Below are 23,777 nucleotides of genomic sequence, written 5' to 3'. Positions count from 1 at the left end.
ATTCCCCCTAATGTTTTCCTTTACCTCAAATCCTTTGAGTACTCCTCCACAGATGTTAGTTCCTCCATCAGCTGATGTAGGCAGGTATTTGACAAGATTCTGGCGTATATTCTCACTGATTATTTGTTGTAGATGAGTTTTAATGTATGGCGTAGACTCAAATGTGACAATACTAACCCAGGAACCTGTTTCAATAATCTGTAGTAGGAATATCTCTGCAGCTTGTTTGAGACGTTTAATGCGGTTATTCTGCAGGTGAAGAAAAAGATGTACTTAGAATTGTTGAGGCTTTTCAAGAAAGACAGCAAAACATGATAGAGCAATCTTATAAATATTTCTGAAAGTTTGTTTGTTTGTCCCGAAAGATCTCCGAAATGGTAAGAGCTAGAAATGCCAAATTTTGCACAGATACTACTGATTTCCTAACTTAAATATCTGGATTGGTTATGTTTCGAAATCAGTTCCCTTGGTTCCCCCGGAACCTCAATTGTGCCCACTGATAATTAGCTTTTAGTAGCGCCTGATCATAGAAACACAAAATATTGCACGGATACTCCTGATTTCCTAACTTCAATCACTGGATTGGTTATATCTTGAAATCAGTTCCCCCAGAATCCCAATTGGACCACTAATTAGCTTTTAGTAGCGCCTGATCATAGGCATTTGCTGGACTCTTCTGTGAAGCGTGTCACATAAACTGCAATTACGAGATCCTTTCTCTATGATAACAGAAAAAGTACTAGCTATGTTAATTTCTTACAGTAATATATAAGGGAAACAAAAAACAGGACTATGTAGCACTTTAAAGACTAACAAGATGGTTTATTAGGTGATGAGCTTTCGTGGGCCAGACCCACTTCCTCAGATCAAATAGTGGAAGAAAATTGTCACAACCATATATACCAAAGGATACAATTAAAAAAAATGAACACATATGAAAAGGACAAATCAAATTTCAGAACAGAAGGGGGATGGGCGGGGGAGGTAAATGTCTGTGAGTTAATGATATTAGAGGTGATAATTGGGGAAGCTATCTTTGTAATGGGTAAGATAATTAGATCCTGTTGAATTTTAGCATGAATTTTAGCATGAATAACAGTTCAGAGGATTCTCTTACAAGTGCAGTCTTAAAAGGCTTTTGAAGCAGGATGCAGGTAATTAAGTCATTGAGACAATGTCCTTTCTGGTTGAAATGTCAAGAAACTGTTTTTTCTTTGTGATCCTGTCTAATATCTGTTTTGTGGGCATTGATCCTTTGGCGAAGTGCCTGAGACGTTTGTCCAATGTACATAGCAGACGGACACTTTCGGCACATGATGGCATAAATTATATTTCTGGATGCGCAGGAATGTGTTCTTGATCTTATAACTCACTTGGTTAGGTCCAATAATGGTATCAGCAGAGTGAATATGTGGACAAAGCTGGCAACGGGGTTTGTTGCAAGGGAAGGTAACAGGGTTGGTATTAGTGTGGTATGTCCTGTGGTTGTTGAAAGAGCCAGATGAATACCTAGAAACCATCTACTTCAAGACAGGCCCAAGAAAACCAACAATAAAACACCACTTGTCATCACCTACAGCCCCCAACTTAAACCTGTCCAACACATTATCAATAAACTACAGCCTATACTGGAACAGGATACTAAACTCCAAGAGGCTCTGGGAGACAGACCAATAGTCTCCTATAGACAACCACCTAACCTCAAGATGATTCTTACCAACAACCACAGGACATACCACACTAATACCAACCCTCCTCCCCTCCCCTTTCCCCTTCACTGAAGCAAAACGCTCTTCTCCTTACTGTAACATGATCCCACTCCCTCCCCCCGCCTCCCCCAACCTTATGCTCCGTCTGGTTACAGCCAGCACGAGTGCTGAGCGGCAGGCTTTTTAATCAGCTGGTCAGAAGCGCTTGGCATTTTGATGCCGGAGTATCAGGAGTGCCGAACAGTTGGAAGCCGCACTATCGGAGTTTTACTGTACATTGAAATTTACCCATCAGAAAGAAGATGAGAGATTTGCAAGGAATATATAGTAGATGTCTAATTTCCCAACATTGGTGTACCATAAACTACCCCATATCACCACCAACCTTATTTTTTCAAGATCAATGGAGATGTATGCCATGTTTATCTATCATGAAAGTGTACCTGCATACTAAAGCTGCCAGGAGATATATAACAGGTTGAGCCAAACAGCATTCTAATAATGTAATCTCATGCTCATTAATAAGATTGTGTGTCACATACAGCCTGTCCCCGAGTTGTGAACGGTCGACTTACGTCCATTCGCAGTTATGACCGAAGCTGTCGTAAATGACGGAGCCCGAGTTAGGAACGCGATCCGCGCTTACGAACAGCGTGGTTGCGTGTAACTTTGTGGGCCCGACTTACGAACAAACCAAGTTATGACCAATTGCTTGCTCCATAACAGGTTCGTAAGTCGGGAAGAGGCTGTAATTTGTTTACCTTTCTGCCGTTTTACCTACTCTAACCCAACCTTATTTTACAGATTGGCTGCTTCCTACACAACCACTTTATGCAACCTGGAGGACCTCTCTTCTTCCCTTTTCTGGGTCAAAGCGTAGCAGGGCCATGCGGTTGCTAGATGAGGGTGTCAGGCCTTATCTACCCTGTCACAAATCCATGCCAGGCTCATAAAGACTTCTTAAAAGTACATATTTTTTTCCAGACATAAATATACCACAGTTTTAAATTGCGATATGTGGGCTCTCTCCAGGGCAAAAAAGGGTGCTGAACTACCCACAAGGAAGCTAAGGATCTTGTCCTCCCAGAGATATACTAGTGGGAAGGTCCCGTTTCTAGTCTTGTAGGTCTGTGAGATATGAAACTTCAAAGTTCTAACTTTTTTGAGAACAGACATTGTCACTGGCTTAGGACTGAATGTTTGAAACAATCAAATTAGGGTTGAAGAAATTTCTGTATATTGGGGAAAGAATACAACATAGATTGATATAAAATTAGCCCTTGAAATCTTGGCAGTGGTTTGGAATGTAAAAATAAAACCTCAGGAGATGGTTCATGGGCAGAAGGCAGCTGCAGTTTGAAAAGGTAAAAAAAAGTAAACTGCATATATGAGACAAACTTACATGACTATCATTTTTGTGTATTGTATAATATTTATACATATGAACACACAGCTTATTTAGGGAGGCTCAATTGGATTTACTCTAAGAACAGTAAATTTGAGGCCCAAAAACAGATTGAAAATCTCTGTAAGGGCTTATGTCACCAACAAGGGCTTCTATAAGATGGGAATTATGTTAATTTTAGCACTTTGCACGGTGACAAGTATCAGAAGGGTAGCCGTGTTAGTCTGAATATGCACAAACAATGAGAAGTCCTGTGGCACCTTATGGACTAACAGATTTATTGGAGCATAAGCTTTTGTGGTCAAAGAGCCTCTTCATCAGATGCATGTCGACGAAGTGGGTCTTTTCCCTCGAAAGCTTATGCTCCAATAAATCTGTTAGTCTATAAGGTGCCACAGGGCTTCTTGTTGTTTATGCTAATTTTAGCATAAGTTTTAATAAATAAAAACTCCTTTAATTAAACTAGCATCAATTTATCACTTTACCCAACTTCTTGACTCATTAGGATGTATGATTATGAGGTAAAGTATTTCATCTTTTATTTTAATATACAAAGTTGCTTTCATATTTATTTTGAAAATAATTTGTGAGTCACGTAGCACGAAACTTGCATCTATGATATATTTTCTGTTTTGGGAAAGTACAATGGTTCTGATATTCTGTAGCTTAAGATAAAAAAGAACAGACATATTTTGTAAGGAAAGAGAGACCAAATCTAATACAGTATTTTAGCAATTTGATGAGCTTCTTTTTAGCAATCCCTAAATATGTACAATGGAAAAAATAATGGTCTCTATTTTTCTAAAAGAATAAACATGATCATAAAATACTTTCAATAATCCGGCACCTTTGGGACCCAGGGGGTGCTGGATTATCGGATATGCCGGAGTATCGGGAGGTACTCCGGTGGGAGGGCTGTGACAAGTCTGGGGGTGGGGGCTGGCGGTGAATGACGCAGCAAGGGGCGAACCTTCCATTGTTTTGCAGGGAGGTGGGGGAAGCCCTGCACAGCCGCCGGTGACAGGCCAGCTGGGGCTGCAAGCAGCAGCAGCGGAGTTGGGGAATCAGCGGGGCAGAGCATCTGGGGTGCTGCCGGGTTGGTCCCGCAGCGCCGCTCCTCTCCTCGCCCCCTCTCCTCTGCTGCCGCTTGCAGCCCCAGCTGGCCTGTAGCAGGTAGCTGTGCAGGGCTTTCCCCCGTCTCCCTGCAAAACGGTGGAGGGTTCGCCCCTTGCCACGCTGTTCCCCGCCCCCCGGCCGGCCGCAGTGCAGGTCCCGGCAGACCCGTCACAGGGGTATAATCCCCTTCCCCACTCCTCTCCTTCTCTTTCCAAGCCCATGAGTGTGCGTGGGGCTCACAGGAGCTCCAATTGTCCGGCTGGCTGGAGCACTTCTGGGTTCCAGTTGGTGCCGGACTATCAGGAATGCCGAGCCACTGGATGCCGGACAATTGGAGTTTTACTGTATTGACTAAAGAAAATATATAATACACACCACACTGTTTTATAACTATCTGTTTCTAACAAGCATATTATGTTTGTTCTTACCGAATTCATGCTTCCAGAAACATCTAGTACTAGACAGACTACTCTGTCTTTGGTCTGCAGCAACAAGAAGGAGGTTTCGAATGGAGGGCTTGTGCTATTTATTGGAGAGGTGTTACTGAAGTCCGGCGAGTTCATAATTACTTCCCATGTGCTGTGATAGTTACACATTTTGTTCTGCATATTTGTAGCCTTTTCATTATGAGTGCTTTGATCACAGAACTCAACCACCTTAAAAAAAACAATTGGAAAAGAAGAAAAATTACTGGAAAAGAAAGTGAAACAGAATCACAGAACTGGAAGGAAACTTGAGAGGTCATCAAGTACAGTCCCTTGCACTCGCAGCAGGGTTAAGTATTATTTAGACCATTCCTGACAGGTGTTAGATGACTGTGTTTGTACCAATCTCCAATGATGGAGATTCCACAGTCTCCCAGGCGGTTTATTTCAATGCTTAACCACCATCACAGTTAGGAAGTTTTTCCTAATGCCCAATATAAGTTTCCTTTTCTGCTACTAAAGCCCATTGCATCTCATCCCATCAGCAGAGGTGAAGGAAGTTTTCATCATCCTTCTAGTAACAACTCTTTACATATTTGAAAACTGTTTATGTCCCCACTCAGTCTACTCTTTTCCAGCTTAAAAAAATTCAGGTTTTTTGGAATGTTGCCTCATAAGTCATGTTTTCTAGACCTTTAATCATTTCTGTTGCTCTTCTCTGGACTCTCTGCAATTTGTACACATCTTTCCTAATATGTAGCACCCAGAACTGGACACAGTACTCCAGTTGAGGCCTAATCAATTTGGAGTACAGCCTCTCCCCGAGTTGCAAACGGTCGAGTTACGACCATTCGCACTTACGACCAAAGCTCCCATGGAGTGGTCATAAAGGCGGTCCCCGAGTTATGAACATGACCTGCGCTTACGAACAGAGTGGTCACATGTAACTCAATGGGATCCGAGTTATGAATAGATCGAGTTACGGCCAAGTGTTTGGTCCATAACTCATTTGTAACTCGGAGAGAGGCTGTACAGCAGAAAAATTACTTTTTATGTCTTGCTTACAACACTCCTGCTAATACATTCCAAAATGTTTGCTTTTTTTGCAACAGCTTTACACTGTGGATTCATATTTAACTTTGTGTCCAGTATGACACCCAGATCCCTTTCCACAGTACTCCTTTTTAGGTAGTCATTTCCCATTTTATATGTCTGCAACTAACTGTTCCTTTCTAAATGGAGTACTTTGCATTTGTCCTTATTGAATTTCATCCTGTTTACTTTAGGTCATTTCTCCAGTTTGTCCAGATCATTTTGAATTTTAATCCTATCCTCCAAAGCAGTTACAATCTCTGCAAGCTTGGTATCATCTGTAAACTGTGTGAGTGTTCACTGTATGTCATTAACAGAATAACTGAAGGTATAGAACAGAACCAGACCTAGAACTGATCCCTGTGGAACCCCATTCATTATGTCCTTCCAGCATGCCTAGGGAATGGTTTTTGAACCAGTTCTGCACTCATCGTATAGTAGCTCTATACTATATCTACCGCTTCCCCCATATGCACAAGGCTTGTTACTCTGTCAAAGAAAGCTATCAGTTTGGTTTGACACAATTTGTTTTTGAAAAATGTATGCTGACTGTAACTTATCACAGTATCTTCTAGATGTTTGCAAACTGATTCCTTAATTATTTGCCCCATTATCTTGCTGGGTTCAAAGGTTAAACTATTTCCAAGCGGTTCTCTTGGAGCAAACCCTGTGCTCCATTTAGGACTAAATCAAGAATAGCCTCTCCCCTTGTGGGTCCCAGAACCAGCTGCTCCAAGAAGCAGTCATTTAAAGTGTCAAGAAACTATCTCTGCATCCCACCCCGCTACACACTGAAGTTTCAGAAGCTGGATTGGGGCCTGTCTCGTCTGAGGTGGCTGATGGTGAGGAGCATCCCTTCCTGAGTTGCACACTGGTCCCAACAAAGGCCTACTCCATTATATTAAAAGAGGGCTTAGCTGTGAAACAAGCCTCGGAGGCACTCCAATATTACCTTCTTGGCAATTAATTCACGCTGATCATGAGTTATGCACCTTTATAATAACTCCATGCCATGGAGGACATCAACTCGCAACTCATGTGGTGATATCTGTCTCTCCAGACCAGGGCCAGATTCAGAAAGGAGCTTTAAGAGCTGCAGCCTAGGGCCCTGGGATAAAGGGGCCCTGAAATAAGATCTCCAGCTTGCAAAAATGCAGATCTTTACGTAGGGCCCCCTTAGCCTTGGGCCTTGTGTTGCAGCCACTAAAGCCATTGCATTCTGGTCTTCACAGGTGGGGGAGGGGAGAAAACGTGACTCACTCACTCCTGTCCCTCCCTGGCCCTGCTGTGAGTGCTGGAAAGCTACATCCATTTGCTTTCCTCGCTTTCAGGCTCCGCTCCTGCAGATCCCATAGGCCAGGAGTTGCAGCTAACAAGAGCTGTAGGGGGCAATGCCCATAGATGAGTGCAGGTCAGTGTGCAAAGCCACCTGCCTCCACCTCTCCCTGAGGCATTTACCATCAAACAGGAGCTGCTCCAGGTAAGCATACTGCATCCCAACCTCCTGAACCCACTCCTGCATCCCAACTGTCCATACCCTGCACCCCCACCCCATTCTCTTGCTCTGAACTCACTCCTGCACCCATTCTCCCACCCAGAGCCTGCACCCCCACCCCCTTCCATGAGCCCTCTCCCACGCCCTAACTCCCACCCAAACCCTGCACTCCATCCCTACCTCTTCCCTTGCACCTCTAATCCAAACCTCTTGGATCCAGTGTGGAGCCTCCTTCTGCACCCCAAACACTTTATCTCCAGTGCCATCCCAGATCTTACAGAGCCTCACCTCTTTCCATACCCCACACCCTGCTACAACTGCAGTCCCCTCCTGTACTCTGGACTCCTTACTTTTTGCCTCACCTTCAGGGTCCCACAAAATCTAATAGACGGACCTGCAGAAGAGTTAGTCTAGTGCTGCTCCAGACCTTCTCATTTGTGTCCAGCATAGGACTAGGCGTGCTCACTGAAATTCAGACTTTTTCTCTCAGTAGAAGGGAGCTTGCAGGGGAGAGCAGTGCCCTAAGTAAGATCCTGGGTGGGATGAATAGGCAAATAGGCCCTACACCGGTAATAAGAAGGTTAATAAAAGCCTGTCCATCCAGCTGGTGCCACCTCACTATACCTGGGGCAAATTCAGGCCTGGGGAAGGAAAGAGTGGAAATGTTGCCTGGAAAGAAGCGGGGACGTTTTTTGGGCAGAGTGACAGATGGAAAGAGGCTTGGAATCATGAGCAAAGAAAATACTTCCTGTTGTTTGATTCATGCTGTCTTCAGAGTAACAGGGCTTTATATATATTCTTTGTAAATAAACAGGAATTATCAAAAAATGCTTTACTCCATCTTCAGTTTCTCCTAATGGAAACAATCTACAAGACCACAGGTACTGGCAATCCACTTGTGTGTCAAAAATAGGTAACAATACTTACAGAAGGGAGGCTCTGCATGTACATTATAGATGCTGGGGCATTTTGTGTTTTGTCTGGTATAAATTTACATCCAGCTTCATACAGTTTAGTCTGTTCATCATACTTGCATTCTCTTGTTGTGCACCCGTTTCCCTCACAGCTTTGGACTATGTATTTACCAGTGACACTAGCTGAACACCTAAAGGGAGATGAGATAGAAAAAGGCTTATCTAAAAAGCCACACACAGTCAACAAATAATAATCTGTTTATTATTTGAATCATGATAGGCCTAAAGACTTGGTCATTGTTGTGACTGTATTGTACTAGCCTAACAGTGCAAGTACCTCCATGTTTCCATCAATATGCCTTAATCCACACATGAGGGATGCTCTCCAGAAGTGAGCCGGTACTTCATTCTCCATGCCCACTCACTCACTGTCTCTGTGACAGTGTTCTAGGAAGCTACAGCTGGTCACTAAGGAACTAGTTATTGTCCCCTGAATTGGGCTTTACTGAGGGCAAGTCTATATTATAGCATTACATGGATGCAGCTACACAAATGTAGTTGCACTGCTGTACCATGTCTGGTGAAGATGCACTAGGCTGTAGAGAAAGTGCTCTCCTCTTAGCACAGTTACTCCACCTTGGAGAGAAGTGGAAGGTGTGTGAGTAGAAGAGTATCTCCCACTGACACTGCACTGGTGTGGACAGTGGGGAATTGTATCACTCACCAGAAGGTGAACTTTTGACACCCCTGAGGAACAAGAGTTGCATTGACTTAGGCTGTATTGTAGACCTGACCTAAGAGGTGGGTGCTTAATGGCTTACTTAGGCAATTAGGCATGGGATTAGTATGCTACTGAGAGCAGTGAACCCATCAGCTGGGAGCAGTTAAGAGGCAGTAAGGAAGTGTAGAGACAGCTGCTAGAAGATACAGAAGCTCACAGTGACGAGATCTTCCCCTCTGCCACTCCAGACAGTGGATGAAGAAGGAAGTAGACGTACACTGGTATGTTGTTGCCCACAGCTGTATTGATCAACTGTTGGAGAAGACCTATAAATAACACACTATTGCTGATAAACTTGGAAAATGTCCAGTATGTCTGGGTGGTTAAAAGGGTAGAGCAGGGAACCCTGTCTTAGTCTCCTTCAGTGGAGTCTGCCAATTAGAATGCTAAGTGCAGGAGAATTTTGTGATGTTCATGCTTGTCCATTAGAAATTGGACTGAAAACACCAATTGATTTCACAAATAACAATTATGGACTGCCAGATGGTAATGAGTTTTGGGTACTACCAAACTTGTTACAGTTCAGACCAGTGACTGAGAGGTGAAAAGTTCTGTATCCCTTCCAACCCACTGAGATATCCAGTCTCACTCTGTTTTTTGTTTCTCATTAACAGAGTTGTACATTTTTAAAAATGTATATATACAGAATTTAGGGAACTATTTTCATAATAGCATTTAAACCAGGCACTAGTGGGGTATGTACTGTGACCACATCCACTTTTAATTTATAAAAAAACACCCCATGAACTAGTAAGACTGTTTTGGAACTTTCCAGGGTCACTCCCCAGAGGAACTTGAGAAAACATTCTTATTTATTACATGCTAAGTGCTATTTGATAAAGTCATGTCAAATAAAAATGTAGAGAACAGTAGCTCAAAACTGCAATTGCACCTACATTAAAAGCTCATTTAGAGTTAAAAATGTGATGGATTATAAAATAATAGTGGGTACAATTCAATGAGATTGATCTGTGGGTAGCAATACTGTTAGTTACGCATTACTGTATGATCTTTTTTAATTCTATGATTAACTTGCCAAGACTGTTTACAGAAGGCTCAAAGTACAAATTGAACACAGAAGACCAGTACATGCCAATGTCACTGAGCTATTTAAATTTAATCAGCTAAAGACAAAATATAAAACACTGGTACCTTGTTGCTTCAACACTCGCTTTTCCAGAGTTTACAGACACGTAGAAAGGTGCATCATTATTATATTCATCAAACACCCCCCAACGAAGATGGGCCCATTCATGGACAAAAACTTTGGCTGTGGAAGAGCAGAGCATGTGTGAATTCTAAATACAACACTTTAAAATTAACTTTATATTTCAGTAGGTCATTTAAATAAATTTAGGTCCCATCTTGCAACGATCTGTGCTTGAATGGACCCGTGACCACCCCAGACTCACTGCAGGCCTTAAACCCAAGGAGATCACTGTGTTCAGATTAACCCTTCCAGAGTATAACAGACCTGGCTACAGATCTGACATCCCTGTTCCCATAGGGTATGTCTATACTTACACCCTAGTTCGAACTAAGGATGCAAATGTAGATATTGAAAATAGTCAATGAAGCAGGGATTTAAATATCCCGTGCTTCATAAGATGATCTTGCCAGCGTTACTCCGACGTTACTCCGATCAACAGCTGTTTTGAAAGTGAACGTGTACGCCAGGTTAAATGTGTATAGGAGGGGTGTCATTATTAATGACAGCAGGTTACTCTACACAAAATTGGGGTTCCTATGGGGGCTTTTTTATTTCCTTATTTATGGCCTCAAGTGGGCAGTCGAAAAATGTGCTGATGACATCAAAATGGGAATATTGTTAATTCCATAGGAATGTACACTAATGAGAAAGGTAGTTGGGCCGATGTGACTTTCAGAAGTTCCAATAAGAACCCTCAAGTTCTCAGAGCGGGATCAGCTCATGATAGTTTGGTCTACTTTAGAAACCACAGGCACTGGTTTTTCCTGCATGTTACCCAGGTTACAGTAACTGCACTCTCAGAATAGCTTACTGCACTGTAATGTTAGGATATATGATACTTCCAAGTTAAAGCAATGGTTTAAAAGGAAAAACAACCCTCTTTTACTAGAAAAATATTAGCCAAAATTTTGATAAGAGTCTGGTCATATTAGGTGAACCCATTTCTGAATGTCCAACTTCAGACCCATTAAGGGAGCCTGATATTTGCCAACCAAAAACTGAGGCACCCCAGCTGACTAGTTATTTTGTAAATCTTGGCCATTGTGTAGTTATAATAACAAAAGCAGAAAATTAAGGTCCAACACATGGTGCTACCTCGTGATCCATAGATTTTTTGCAAATTGTCATTTAACAGGAAGCTGGGAGTGAAATGAATGTATCGACCCTTTTCCCCACATCTTCCATATTGCAGTGTGTAGGGATCGTCTCCGTACTTCAAGAAAGGATCAGCCACAATAACATCTGCCTAAAAATAAAACAGCCTTTGTTTAAAGAGCAGCAGGAAATGGAGAGTGACATGATTCTGTTGAATGTGCTCAGCCTGCAGCTTTTATTCAGGCATCACTCCCATTGATTGTTCTCCTGGGTAAGGACTGCAGGACTAGGCTGTAGAGGCCAATACAAATTGTAAAGTGAACAACTCATGCTTGTGCATTACTAAAGAAATTTAGGGCTTGTCTACACAGTGAGATAATGTGCACTACAGTGGTGGGAGCTGATTTCGAAAGTGTAGCATTACATTAACGTACCCCGGGGAACATTTAGGATACTTCAGCAGGGACTACAACAATGATGGAGAACCTAAGGCCTGTGGGGCTAGGATCAGTCCTGGATCTGGCCCTCGAGTCTTGGGGCTCCCCGCTCCAGCACTGGGGAGCCCACTCTGGTGCTCCATTCCCTCCACCATCCCTCCACGGAGCTGGATCACACAAAATCCACTAGTAGGGTTGCCAGATACTTTCACAAAAAATCCCGAACATGGCGGGGAAAAAATGTATTGAGGGGGGGAAAAAAAAAAAAACTTGTTGACCAAACAAAACAAAACAAAAAAAATCACTATGCCTTTAAATCCACACGCTCCAGTATTTTCTGTTTTTTTTTTTTTTACCGAACAGGGGCCACAAATACTAGACTGTCCAGGCAAAAACCAGACACCTGGCAACCCTATCAACTAGCCTGGGCCTCCCCTGGGCTCTGGTATGCGAGGGGAATGTGGGGAGTGTCTTTCTCCTTCTCAGTCAAGAGCCACTCAGTGAGGGTTTGTTAGGGTTTTTTTGCTTCTCACTTGTGTGTGGCCTCTGACTGATTTTTCTGTGGGTTAGTGGCCCGTAACCCAAAAAAGGTTCCCCACCCCAGTCTACAAGGACAAATTATTGAGCAACAGCTTAGTGTGTTTAGAAATCATACTTCCATAGTGCTTATTACTTGTGTAGACAAGACCCTATGTCTTGTATCTATTATCACAACAAATACTTTGTTTTATAAAGAGTGTTCTAAGTCTTACCTTATCATATGACTCTGTTTTTACACTTAAATACTCAAGTTTTGGCTGCCAATTCAGAGGAATTATAATTTTTACCACCTTAAAAAAAAATCTCTGTTTTGTAGCATTGAACAAGAAAGAAGAAGCTTCTTTGACCATGGCCTGATAAGGAAATAAAAAAAAAATAGATTTATGAATTCAAAGTGGAACTGTAGACGCAATGAGTAGTTTAGCCTTGCCAGGAGACAAAGCATACATAAGGAAGCACTAAATATGAGAAGACACGCTGGTCAAATGCGTGGTGGAGCTGCAGCCGGACTGACTCGCACTTCCCCTGGACCATGTGGGGGGTGGGAGTGCCCTGGGATCTGCACTGCCCAGGTCAGTCCTGCGCCCTACCGGCTGATACGCTTCTCCCTCTCACCTCCTCCTGGCCGGCCGGTTGGTTCTCCCCCACTTCTCCTCCTGATCTTCCCCGGCCAGCCCCACTGCACCCGCCACCAGCCCTGCTTCTAGTGGCCAGTTCTCCCCTTCTCTCCCAATCTCCCCCAGCCAGCCCCGCTGTACCCAACCCCCGCCCCTGCCGCCAAGTCTACGTCCCACAGGCCAGTTCCTCCTCCTGATCTTCCCCGGCCAGCCCTGCTGCACCCCCCGCCAGCGCTGCTTCCGGTGGCCAGTTCTCCCCTCCTCCTCCTGAGCTCCCCTGGCCATCCCTGCTCCCGCTGGCCGCCGTCCCTTTCCCCCCCGATATCCCCCGGCCAACCCCACTCCGCCCTCCCTCTTCCCCCCACCAACCAGCTTTGCTTCCCGTCGGCCGAACCCCCCCCCAGCTCTGCTTCCAGGCCCGCCCCCTTCCTCCCGGCCAGCCCTGCTCCCCTCCCGGTTGGTCCCTTGCCCCTCCCCGCATGAAGTGTGTCTGGTATTTTTTTTAAGACTACCTGGTAACCCTAGATTCAGGCCTGGCCCAGTCTTTTACATTGATCAGTAAAGTGTACGGTGATGCCTGACGAATACAATAAAATGATAAATAGTAAGCGATAACTTGTGGTTCCCTTTTGTTTCTCCTTGGGATTCCTCCTTTCTCTGCTCCACTTCTATAGGGTTGTACTTTTTTCCTGCCTCTGCAGTGGGCACTACCTTGTTACTTTTTTCCAGTTCCCCTGTTCATTGATCCTTCTCTACCTTTCCTGAATAGTTTGGGGTCACGAGTTAATGGCTAGACCTGCCTTAGTTTATTGTTCTCTTCACAGAAACAGACTGCTCCATGACCAAATCATGTGAACATGGAGCAAAGATCTACACTTGGGAATTGAGAAATTAAAGAATAATTACAAACAGAAATATGACTATATACACCAAAGATGTTTTAAGAGTGAATATCTGCTAAGACGGGAAAAGGAGAGATAAAAGTAAATGGCAAACATTTAATTAGTGGTCATTAAATATTCATGTTCTAGAGAGCCTCTAGTATAAAGTATTCATAATTTGGAAAGAAACAAAGGAGGATGTGATACATAGACTTAACCTGAGCCTAACCCATAATATTTGCATTAAACTTCAAGAAATCATTCTACTGATTTCATTAGCACCAGCACTCAACAAGAAAAATTCAAGATAAGAACAAATTTAATAATAATGGAATTGATTTAGCTCCCATGAAAATGAAAAGAGAAAACTTCACATTGACATGAATGGCAGCTGGAACTGGTCTTTTAAAATTATTGCTGCTCTAGAGGTAGAACTAATCAAGAAGTCTGAACATCACTGAAGGACATGACAAATTTCTTACCTGTATGTTTCTAATGATATTGTGATCTTCTGGTAACTCGGGGTTAATTGCAAAAACAATGTCCTCATAGCCACCATTTTTCAGCTGTACCATGGAACCTCTTTCTATGGATAACAGAAATAAAAGAAGCAAGCTCTTAAGCAGCTTCATTGTCCCTTTCTGCACAATTTTGTTCTAAGCAGGGTGGCACAGCAGGACTATTTATACAATTGCTTATGTACACAAAAAAAGTCTGCACATTTTATGGTAAATCGATAACGTAAATTTAGATTATATAAGTGTGTTCAACCTCATGATGTGTCAGGTAGCACTCGGAAAAATCCTTACTACTGTAATCTAATTCTATTTCCTCATTGAACTGATGCATCGTGAAGTGATCCATGTTGTGTTGTCATGAATATACTGTAAATATTTTGTAAGGCATTTGAAGTGCAGTATCACAAAAAGTCAACTTGTAAAAACTGTAGTTAGGAATGTCTATGAAAAAACTGTTCAGTAAAAAGCTACGTGCTGCTGAATGGGACAAATACAGATAAAGTGACAAAGGCAGATGAATGCTAAGCTATGTATCAGAGGATCTATTAGCTTTCATTAGATGCTTTACAAAGCCTGCAAGGCTTGGGGCGCCCTCCTACCCACAGTGGGGTAAGCTGGCACTGGTGCTCCAGCCACATGGAGGGGGGGCACTGAGCTTCAGTGCCCCCATGCGTGGCTTGAGCACCAGCTCTCCACTGCTGGAGGTGGGGTGGGGCTCCAAGCCTCACGGGTTGGATCAAGGCAAGCCGCAGGCTGAACCCAGCTTGTGAGCTCTGCCTGATGGGGGAGGGAGCAGCTCTGTACTGAAACATCAGCCAAGGAAGTTCTGTTCCCTGCATTAGCTTGCAGGCTCCTATCACTCCCACTGGCCAGAAATCCCTACATAGTACCTTGGTTAGCTGGGGTGGCCCAGACCTGCTGTGACGCTAGAATCTTCTGGGCTGTGGCAACCCTATACCTGATGCAACTCTGCTGCAAGCCATACCTACCACAACTGAGGCACTCCAACTCATCTGTGGCTGGCGCCCCATGACCTGCCATAGCCAGGACATCCCTACCTCCGCACATATTCAGCTGCAGCTGGGGTGGCCTTCCCACATTTCCAACTCAGCCCCAGCTCAAACCTGCAGACCCAACCCTGGAGATGCCATGACAGGGAGAGAAACCTCTTCAGACCAGCCCAGGTGCTGCTGCAAGGAGAGGGAGCTGGAGGGAGTCTTCTGTCCTCACAGTAGCCCCAGAGCACCTTCCTTCTCGCCAAAACCCTCAACCCAGCCTCACCCCATAGCCTGTCCCTGCAGCCAGAACAATCGCACCCCCCACTCCACAACCCTCTCCCCTAACCCTGAGCCCCCATCACCAGCCCAGCCCCAAAGCATGCATACAATCCAGAGCCCTCACATCTTTGCACCCTGGCCCTCTGCCCGAGGCTTGAGCCCCCTCCCACACTCAGAACTCTTGGCTCAACTCCTGCCACAAGGATTTTGTTGTCTGTACCAACATGAAGGTGATGTGTTGCATAACACCTCCATATTGGTGCACATAAAATTAATTCTGCACAAGAGAGAGAAAAATTAGAGAGGACACTGGACCTTCTGTCTGCATCCCATAATAGAGGTAAGGTGACAAAAGAATGGAGGGAAGGAGAGATTAGGACAGAGGATTGACCAGAGAGGGCACTGAGAAAGCCAGGGACATACAGAAAAACTTTTCTGGAGTTCATACAGAAGTAGACAGAGGCCTGGTGTACACTAGCAGTTTAGACTGAATTTAGCTGCACAAGGTCGAATTTTTAAACAATGCATTCACATTACCAAGCCTGTCTCCTCAACCTTCAGGGCTATTCAAGTCGATGTCAGGTACTCCTGATTTCAATGCTATTTCCGACCTTGCCTGATCAAGTTTATGGTTGTGTAGACACAGCACTGGGCTCTGACCACTCTGGCCAGAACTTGTGCCTCTTTTGCTCTCCACGTGAACAGAAAAAGCCTTGTGAAAGTTTGAATTTCATTTCCCATGTAGTCAGTGTTGTGAGCATTCCTCAGAGCAGGCAGCATACCTGGACACAACTTACAATACTTCCATGACTTCCAATTCTTCAAGTCCCATGAGCTCCAGTTCCCAGGGGTTCAGAAGAGCACACTCCTCTCTTTGTCTACTCGGCCTCTGTAAAGGAGATCATGGGCCTTATCGAAGCATGGGGAGAGGAATCCATTGTCTCCAAGCCAGCAAAAGAAATGCCGATATCTATGTGAAGATCTCAAAGGCAATGCAGGCAAAAGGATATTCCAGGGACGCCCAGCAGCGAAGAGTTAAAATCAAGAAACTGAAGCACAAAACGAAGGAGGCAAACGGACAGTCTGATGCATCACTGCAAACATGCCAGTTCTACAAGCAGTTGGATGCTATTCTGGGATGGACCCAACCAGCATCCCAAGCCTGACCATGAACTCGGCCCAAGACACTCCTGGGAAGCGCATGGAGGACAGAGTGGTGGTGAAAGGGGAAGAGGAGGAGGAGAGGGACAAGGAGAATGGCCAGACACCAATGGACAAAAGCCAAGAACTTTTTATCACGTTGGAGCCAATTCCTTCATCCTAGGATGTCTACCAGCTGAGCACAGATTTCAGTTACAGAACTTCTGGTGTGTTCACAATTTTGAGATAATTTTCATTGTGTTTAATGGAGCCTGTCTCTTTAAATAAGGCACACAAAAGCCTCAACCTTTCTGCAAATGTTCACTGGAGCCCACCTCCTTCTCTGGAAGCCAGCAGCCAGTTTCCATGACTGTGTTTGCACCAGGAAAAGAAAGAAGCTTAGCAAAATTAGCCCTACCCCCAGCTCCTGGGTGGAGTAAGGTTGAGCTAGGAGCAGGAAGGAAAAGCTGAAAGAGGCACTGATTAACCAAGTCATGGTGCCCCACCCCAAAGCTGGGGATGACAACGACTTGGGAGAAATAGCTGGTCACTATATTTTGGTAGGGGACGCTGAGCAGTCCCCTGACAGCAGTCTGGGAACAAGGATGAAAAAGCTCCCTCAGGCCTTCATGTTTCTCTCCTTCCCAAGTTTCTTCTCACTTTTGACTCCCTTCCTACTTCTTCTCTAAACTGCTCCTATTTTCCCTCCTACCTATTTCCCTCTCCTTCTTTAGTTACCCAGAATCCCTTTTTTCTCTTCCTCCTCACTCATCCAACCTGCAGGTACAGTAAAAGTTGGGGAATTCTTCAAGTCTTCCTGCCCTATATTCTAGGCTTGGATTTCCAGCTTTCAAGGGTTAATCAGCCTTCTCTTGACCTGTAATTCCAGGGAGAACAGATCTTTAGGGCCTCATAGTTGCCCCATGCCCTATATGATCCTGAGTTTCTTTCTCCCCATTCCAGCTGAGCTCTTTTATTTCAGACTCTTCTGCCCTTGTCCATTTAACCCTGTTCCCCTCATTTCTCCAGCTGTTTCTTTTCCTTCCCATCACCTTCTTTCAGGTTCCTTTCCCATCCCTGCTCCTCCTCTTCCCACCTGCACTGGCCCCAAAGTGTTCAAAGCATCAAACCAAAGAAAACTCTTTTAGACCCATATTCTTTAAGGTCAAAAGGGACTATCATGATCATCTAGTCTGACTTCCACACTGCAGGCCACAGAACCTTGCCTACCCATTTCTGTAATGGACCCATAACCTCTGGCTGAGTTACCAAAGTCCTCAAATTACGATTTTAAAACTTCAAGTTACAGAGAATCCACCATTTACAATCATTTAGATCTGCAAGTGACCTGTGCCCCATGCTGCAGAGGAAGGAAACCCCCAACTCCCAGATCTCTGCCCATGTGATCTAGGGGAAATTCCTTTGCAAGCCAAATTATGGCGATCAGTTAGACCAGGGCAATGGTCACCAACCTTTTGGGGCTGCCGGGCGCCCAAGGGTGGCACCGCACATGCACCGCGTGCCCAGGGCAGGGGCTGTACCCAGGGTGCAAGAATGGCTTGGGCTGGCCCTGGTCACTGAGAGGGCACACATAAATGCCCCGGCAGGCACCATGGCGCCCATGGGCACCGCGCTGGGAACCCCTGGACTAGGGAGTGATGGATTCTGCCTAAAAATGGAGCGTGGGGTATGAGACCCCCATCCCATTTACGACCCCATCACTCCTCTTTTCTCAAGGCCCCACTCCCTGGTGAAGCCGGAGCCATGGTAAATGAGCCCAAGAACAAGTCCTGGTTCCTGTCTCCACCCCTTTGGCCACTCACGCAGAGCAGGTGGACGATCTGCATGGCTCTTACCCTGACCTGATTTCAGCTTTCAGCCTGACAGTGGGGCTTTGGGGGGAGGGCAAAGAGTCACAGGTGGGACATAGTAAGAGCTGACCAGGCATCTGTGGGAAGCTGTGGATTCTCCACCTGCCCAGGATGGGGCGGACCTAGGGACATGAGGGAAAGAATTCTCTGTAGTAACTCACAGCACTCCCGTCCGCAAAGATAGTCACTGCTAGCAGCCGCAGATTTGCTACATGCCATTGTAGGCAGTCCCATCATACCATCCCCTCCATAAACTTATCAAGCTCAGTTTTGAACACAATTATGTTTTTTGTCCCCTCAGTTTCCCTTGGAAGACAGTTCCAAAATTTCACTCCTCTGATGGTCAGACACCTTTGTCTAAGTGGGCCACAGGCTCACTTTGAGAAATGGTCTAATTCCAAATCTAAATGTAGACAATTTAGACCAGGAATGGGGAAACTTATTTGGGTCGGGGGCTGCTGACCCACAGAAAAGTCAGTCGGGGGCTACACACAAGTAAGAACTCCTTCCCCCCTCACACACATACAAAACAACAGGCAAGCTGGGGGCCGCATTTGGCCCCTAGACCTGGTGTTCCCCACCCTTGATTTAGACCTATTTGATCCTGTGTCCAGATTGGTGCTTAACTTAAATAAGTCCTCTCACTTCCTGCTATTTATCTCTCTGATACACTTATAAAGAACAATCATATATCTGGTTAAGTGTATGCAGAAGCAGTTCAGACAAGGCTTGTCTGCAAAGAAGTAATCTACTCCTACCTCAAGACAATAAGGAACAAAATGTAAAAACACTGTGGGACAAAAGAATCTGCAACTTCTGATTCACATGATGCATCAGTTCTGCATCTGCAACGCCCAACTCTGAAGCTGTGTCTTCACTAACAAAACAAAAAAAAAGCAGGTGGGGTATGTTTTACAATACTGAAAAAACATGCTGGAGGCAAAGCTATTTAGTTTCAACACCTGGTAAAAGTAATTCAACATGAATTACTTTACACATAAGTGGGTAAACATTAGGTTCTGGCGGAGAAGAATTCTCCCACATTTGCTATCTCCCCGTAAAAAACCTCATACTTTTTAAAAAAAGAGGTGCAGCAGAAACAAAACCACATTAGTGACACAGCAACATACACCATCCCTGGGAGCCAATGACTCTCAAATGACTAACAACAACAGGGGGGAAGGGAGAAGGAAGCAGGAGCCATTGCTTAAAAGATGGTTTCCCCCCCCCAGCACTATCTGCACAGAAAGGCAGAGGCACAGAGGGGAAACAGCACAAGCAGGGAAGCAGTTCCTGCTTGCCCCAGGTTCCCCACTGGTCTTCTGCCTTTAAATTATGTTTTTTTTCCAAATATGCATTACTTTACATTTATCAACATTAAATTTCATAAGTAATTCCTGGGACTCACAAAAAAAAATCATGCATTTTGCCTTGGAATGCACCATGCAATAGGTATTTTAAAATAAATTCCCCACATTACCTCCATTTAAATTTTCATTCTCAACCAACACTTCAAAAAACTCACATGCTACACTATCAGATATTCTGAACACATTTTTCATTACCTGGGAATACCTATTTCCAGCAAAGCACAAGTAACCAAAGTTTGTTAGCCAAATGGTATGTCTTCCTCCTGATCGTTTACAAGAAAAAGAATAGTGTCAGGGACTCTAGCCCAGACGGCTCGGTTCGTTGTCTGACTGCAAAGAGACAGGCAACACCAGCAAAGTCCAATCACAAGCTCTTTATTGAAGAGTGAACACAGCAATAGAGAGCGGCCCGTCTCCAAAGAGAACCAGCCCCGATTTTAGTAACAGGTTGGCTTATAAAGACAGTTCCATCACATCATAAGCTCTTCACCCAAGCCACTTACCCCTCTTTCTAAAACTTTTAATATCTATTCATATCTTGGCCAACCATTCATTGTGGCCAGAAGCGCTTCATGATGCATCAGCAACTTTCGTATCAATCACAAAAGGCAGGTACCAGGAACAAGGAGACAAAGGAGTCGGGCACAAACAAAGGGCAAAAATAGGGAGGTAAGATTAGCGAAGGGGAACAGAAACAGGGAGTTACTGACCAGTTCCCAAAGCAAGCCGTAGTAGGTACAAATATGTAATTTATCACTTATTTTACTTTTATAACCTAAACCAGCCTCTGTTTGAACCACATTCCTGGTTCTGGTCAAGAATACTCAGAGGCCTATGAATTTAGCCTTTGTTAACTTTCCTTAGCATAATGTTGACCGGGCCTTGTTTTTCTGGGCCCAACAATAGTTTCCTCATTCCCATTGTCAAAGTTAGACTCAGGACTCACAATTTCATTGACAACTCTATTTTATTAGCAAAGCGCTTTGCTAATACAACCAGAAAAGTGAGACCCCCTCCCAAACCCAAGCCACCTTATTTATACAGATAAAAGGATTGAAAAAAGGGCGTAAACTGACAAGGTTACCTGGGGTCAGTCAAGTATCTCATTTCCTTATTAACTCTTACCAATCTCCTGTTAATGTCTCACTATCACCCTTAAGGGGAACCAATGTCCTCTGCCTTAACATCCTCCTTTCTGCTTACATACAAACAACTTTACCTTAACATCTCTCTTCCTGCTAAAGAAACAAACATTTATTTAATTCATTCTAATTTTACAATATAATTCAGTCTACTTTCACAAAAGCTTGTTAATCAAATGGCATGCCTTCCTCCTGATCGTTTACAAGAAAAAGAATAGTTTCCTCATTCCCATAAACTTCCTTTCGGTAAGTACATATTCACCTGCCAAATGGCTGTACCTCGAAAATTTAAAGGGAACTCCTATTAATTGTTAGTAACATATCCTGAATAGTAGATGATGACTAGATGTAAACTACAAACCAAATAAAACCCTAGATACAGCCTATTCTTGAAGGCCTTGCACAGCAGCAAACAACGTACTCATTCCCCTGAATATACACCATTAAATTGCTGCAGAAGCTAACAAGCCAAACATACATATGATTCAGTAGCAAATGGAGTCTCATAAACTGCATATAACATATCACAAGTCAAGAACACCATTCACATTAAAATGTTTACTTTTCCTAGTCACTCCTTGCATATCACCTATGCTTTCAGAAATTGTTCAAATTGATTCAACCGCCATGCGTTCCAGAACCAAGAAACTCAATGTTATATTTGAAGCAACACTGAAGAACATTTGAAGGGGTTGAGGACAGGGAATAATGAAAGAAAGGTCCAGAGGAGAAACTGAAAACAGAAAACACTGAGGTCTCAATCCTGCAAAGTGATTCTCAAGCACTGGCTCTTATTCCCACATGGAGTCACAGTGACATAAACTGGATTCTGATTGGGGTCTTAGCTCTGAAGAGGACAGCAATATGTAAATTAAATAAGTGGTAATGTAACTGGGGTTAGACTCATCATAGCTGTAAATGCTAGCTAATTATACAAAAATGTATAAATCATCTTCCAATTTACAGAAATGTCATAATCAGTAAAATCAAGAAGTGATCTTTTTGGGGTTGGAGGCTGCTGACCCACAGAAAAATCAGTCAGGGGTCACACGATTCTGTGTGCTGAATTTCGATTAATTGGCTAATCAAGTAGTCAATGGAATTTCCATCTCCCTTTGAAATGTACAGGAGACTTGGCAGCTCTTCTACACTTCAAAGGGAGAAAGGCAGCAGGAACCCAGGCCAGCTGGCCTGGGCTTCAGTCTGTGCCTTTTCCTTTGAAACGTACAAGAGTCACAGGCGGCTCTGTACATTTCAAAGGCAGAGGAGCAGCATTTGGGACCAGTGTGAGCTGGACTATTTCAATATCTGCTCCTACTGTTTCCCCACTGCCCTCTACTTCCCCTGCTGAGACGGGGGGGGGGGGGGGGGAGGGAGAAACCCCCACACTGTGCCAACGCATCTTTTTAGCAAGCTAGCCAGTAGCCCTGCTCAATCCTGGCTCACACTGGGTCTGGGACCTACCCCCACTATGGATCTGCATTTAAAGTGTAATACGAACCAGGCAGGCAGGCAGTCCAGCTCATGCCAGGTCTGAGAGCTCAGCCCCTTGCCATATAAGAGACAGCAGCATGGGATGACACAGGCAGCTGGTCTGCAAGGGGAGCTGTTTTTTTAAACTGGCTCCCCTCGTGGACCAGCTCTCGCTGGCACCCCACACTGCTGCCTCTAATACAGTCAAGTAACAGATAAGAATTCATGAGATTAAGTGCAAATTCAATTAACCAATATTTAGTATTCCTAGTATATAAGTCACATGAGGGGGGTTCCTAGAGGACAGACGTGTATGATGGGCGGGTAGGGGGCCCTAATCTGCAAAAAAGCGTGATGGGCGAGTGGGGGGAACCTAGTCTGCAGATGTACTGACAGGCAGGCAATGCGGGGGACAGGTGCAAGTGATGAGACTGGGGCAGTGTTGACAGGCAGGCAGGGGCCTGCTGGGGAGATGCTGCACAAATAGGGGTGCCAGACAGCCAGGTAGTTACGCCGTCTGTCCTGTAAAAAAAATTCAGAAAATACCCAACAGCTAAAAATGGGCTGGAGAGAGGGGAGAGCAGGAAGTAAAGGGCTCCTCCTCTCCCTTTTCTCAAGATCTTTTCCTGCGCTTTTTTTTGTATCCTTTTCTCACCAGCTATTCCTGTGGCTCGACAGATTTTTTCCCCCCGAGGGGTGTCAGGTATTTTTTGTGAAACCCGCTGGCAACCCGAGGCACAAATCCAAAGCAGGCTCCCAACACTCAGCGGGGCCCCCAACGCGGCTCCCGCGCGGGGGTGCCACGTGCTCAGCAATGGCCCCTGCCGCGCGCGGCGAACACCTCAAGGCAGCGGTAGGGAGGCGCCTCTGCGGCCCCCTCGGGCCGGGCAGACCCCTGCTCCGGCGGAGGGTCGGGGGGGGGGGGGTCAAGACGCTGCTCTCCGGGTCCCCAACAGCGGCTCCCCGCGGGCGGAGCTGTAGCGCCCGCCGACCGCAGCGCTCGGCCCCCGGGGCAGCGCGCTCCGCCCCCGCGTGCTGGGCGCGGGCAGGCCGCCGCGCAGCGGATACAGGTTGCTAAGGCAGCGGCCGCGCTTCTCGCCGGGCAGGAGCGGGACGGCGATGGAGGGAGGCTGGGTAACGTCTCCGGGGAATCCGACGGGGCCGGGAGCCCCAGCTCTGCTGGCGGGAGGGGCCAGAGCCCGGCGCGGGGGTCGCCTGCGCTCCCGGCTCCTTTCCCATCCCTCATACGGCGTCGGCTGCTTTGTCCCG

The 23,777-nt window shown here is 45.1% G+C and overlaps 2 protein-coding genes across 14 annotated transcripts in view; one reads left to right on the top strand and one right to left on the bottom strand.

The window, feature by feature from the left end:
* Positions 1-23,754, bottom strand: part of LOC102446349 (calcium-activated chloride channel regulator 1-like) — a 41,050-nt gene extending 17,296 nt beyond the window's left edge. The window contains exons 1-7 of one of the 2 annotated variants that reach the window (XM_006120252.4): positions 14,200-23,382; positions 12,432-12,572; positions 11,243-11,393; positions 10,090-10,207; positions 8,170-8,347; positions 4,659-4,886; positions 25-249 (exon numbers count right to left, since the gene is read on the bottom strand). In XM_006120252.4, coding sequence (XP_006120314.2) covers positions 25-249; positions 4,659-4,886; positions 8,170-8,347; positions 10,090-10,207; positions 11,243-11,393; positions 12,432-12,572; positions 14,200-14,349 — 1,191 coding nt within the window. In that variant the 5' untranslated portion in view covers positions 14,350-23,382. Of the gene's footprint in view, positions 1-24; positions 250-4,658; positions 4,887-8,169; positions 8,348-10,089; positions 10,208-11,242; positions 11,394-12,431; positions 12,573-14,199 lie in introns of both variants that reach the window. The other variant, XM_075936389.1, reaches the window with a different exon arrangement.
* Positions 23,167-23,777, top strand: part of ODF2L (outer dense fiber of sperm tails 2 like) — a 53,962-nt gene continuing 53,351 nt past the window's right edge. For 7 of the 12 annotated variants that reach the window (XM_075936396.1, XM_075936405.1, XM_075936403.1 and 4 more), the window contains exon 1: positions 23,505-23,642. The gene's annotated coding sequence lies outside the window, so the exon portion shown is untranslated. The other 5 variants (XM_075936398.1, XM_075936392.1, XM_075936395.1 and 2 more) reach the window with 4 other exon arrangements.

The sequence above is a fragment of the Pelodiscus sinensis genome, chromosome 9 (genome assembly GCF_049634645.1).
Source record: "Pelodiscus sinensis isolate JC-2024 chromosome 9, ASM4963464v1, whole genome shotgun sequence".
Lineage (NCBI taxonomy): Eukaryota > Metazoa > Chordata > Testudines > Trionychidae > Pelodiscus > Pelodiscus sinensis.
The sequence above is the reverse complement of the archived record's forward strand: the minus strand, read 5'-3'. Positions and strand labels throughout refer to the sequence as shown.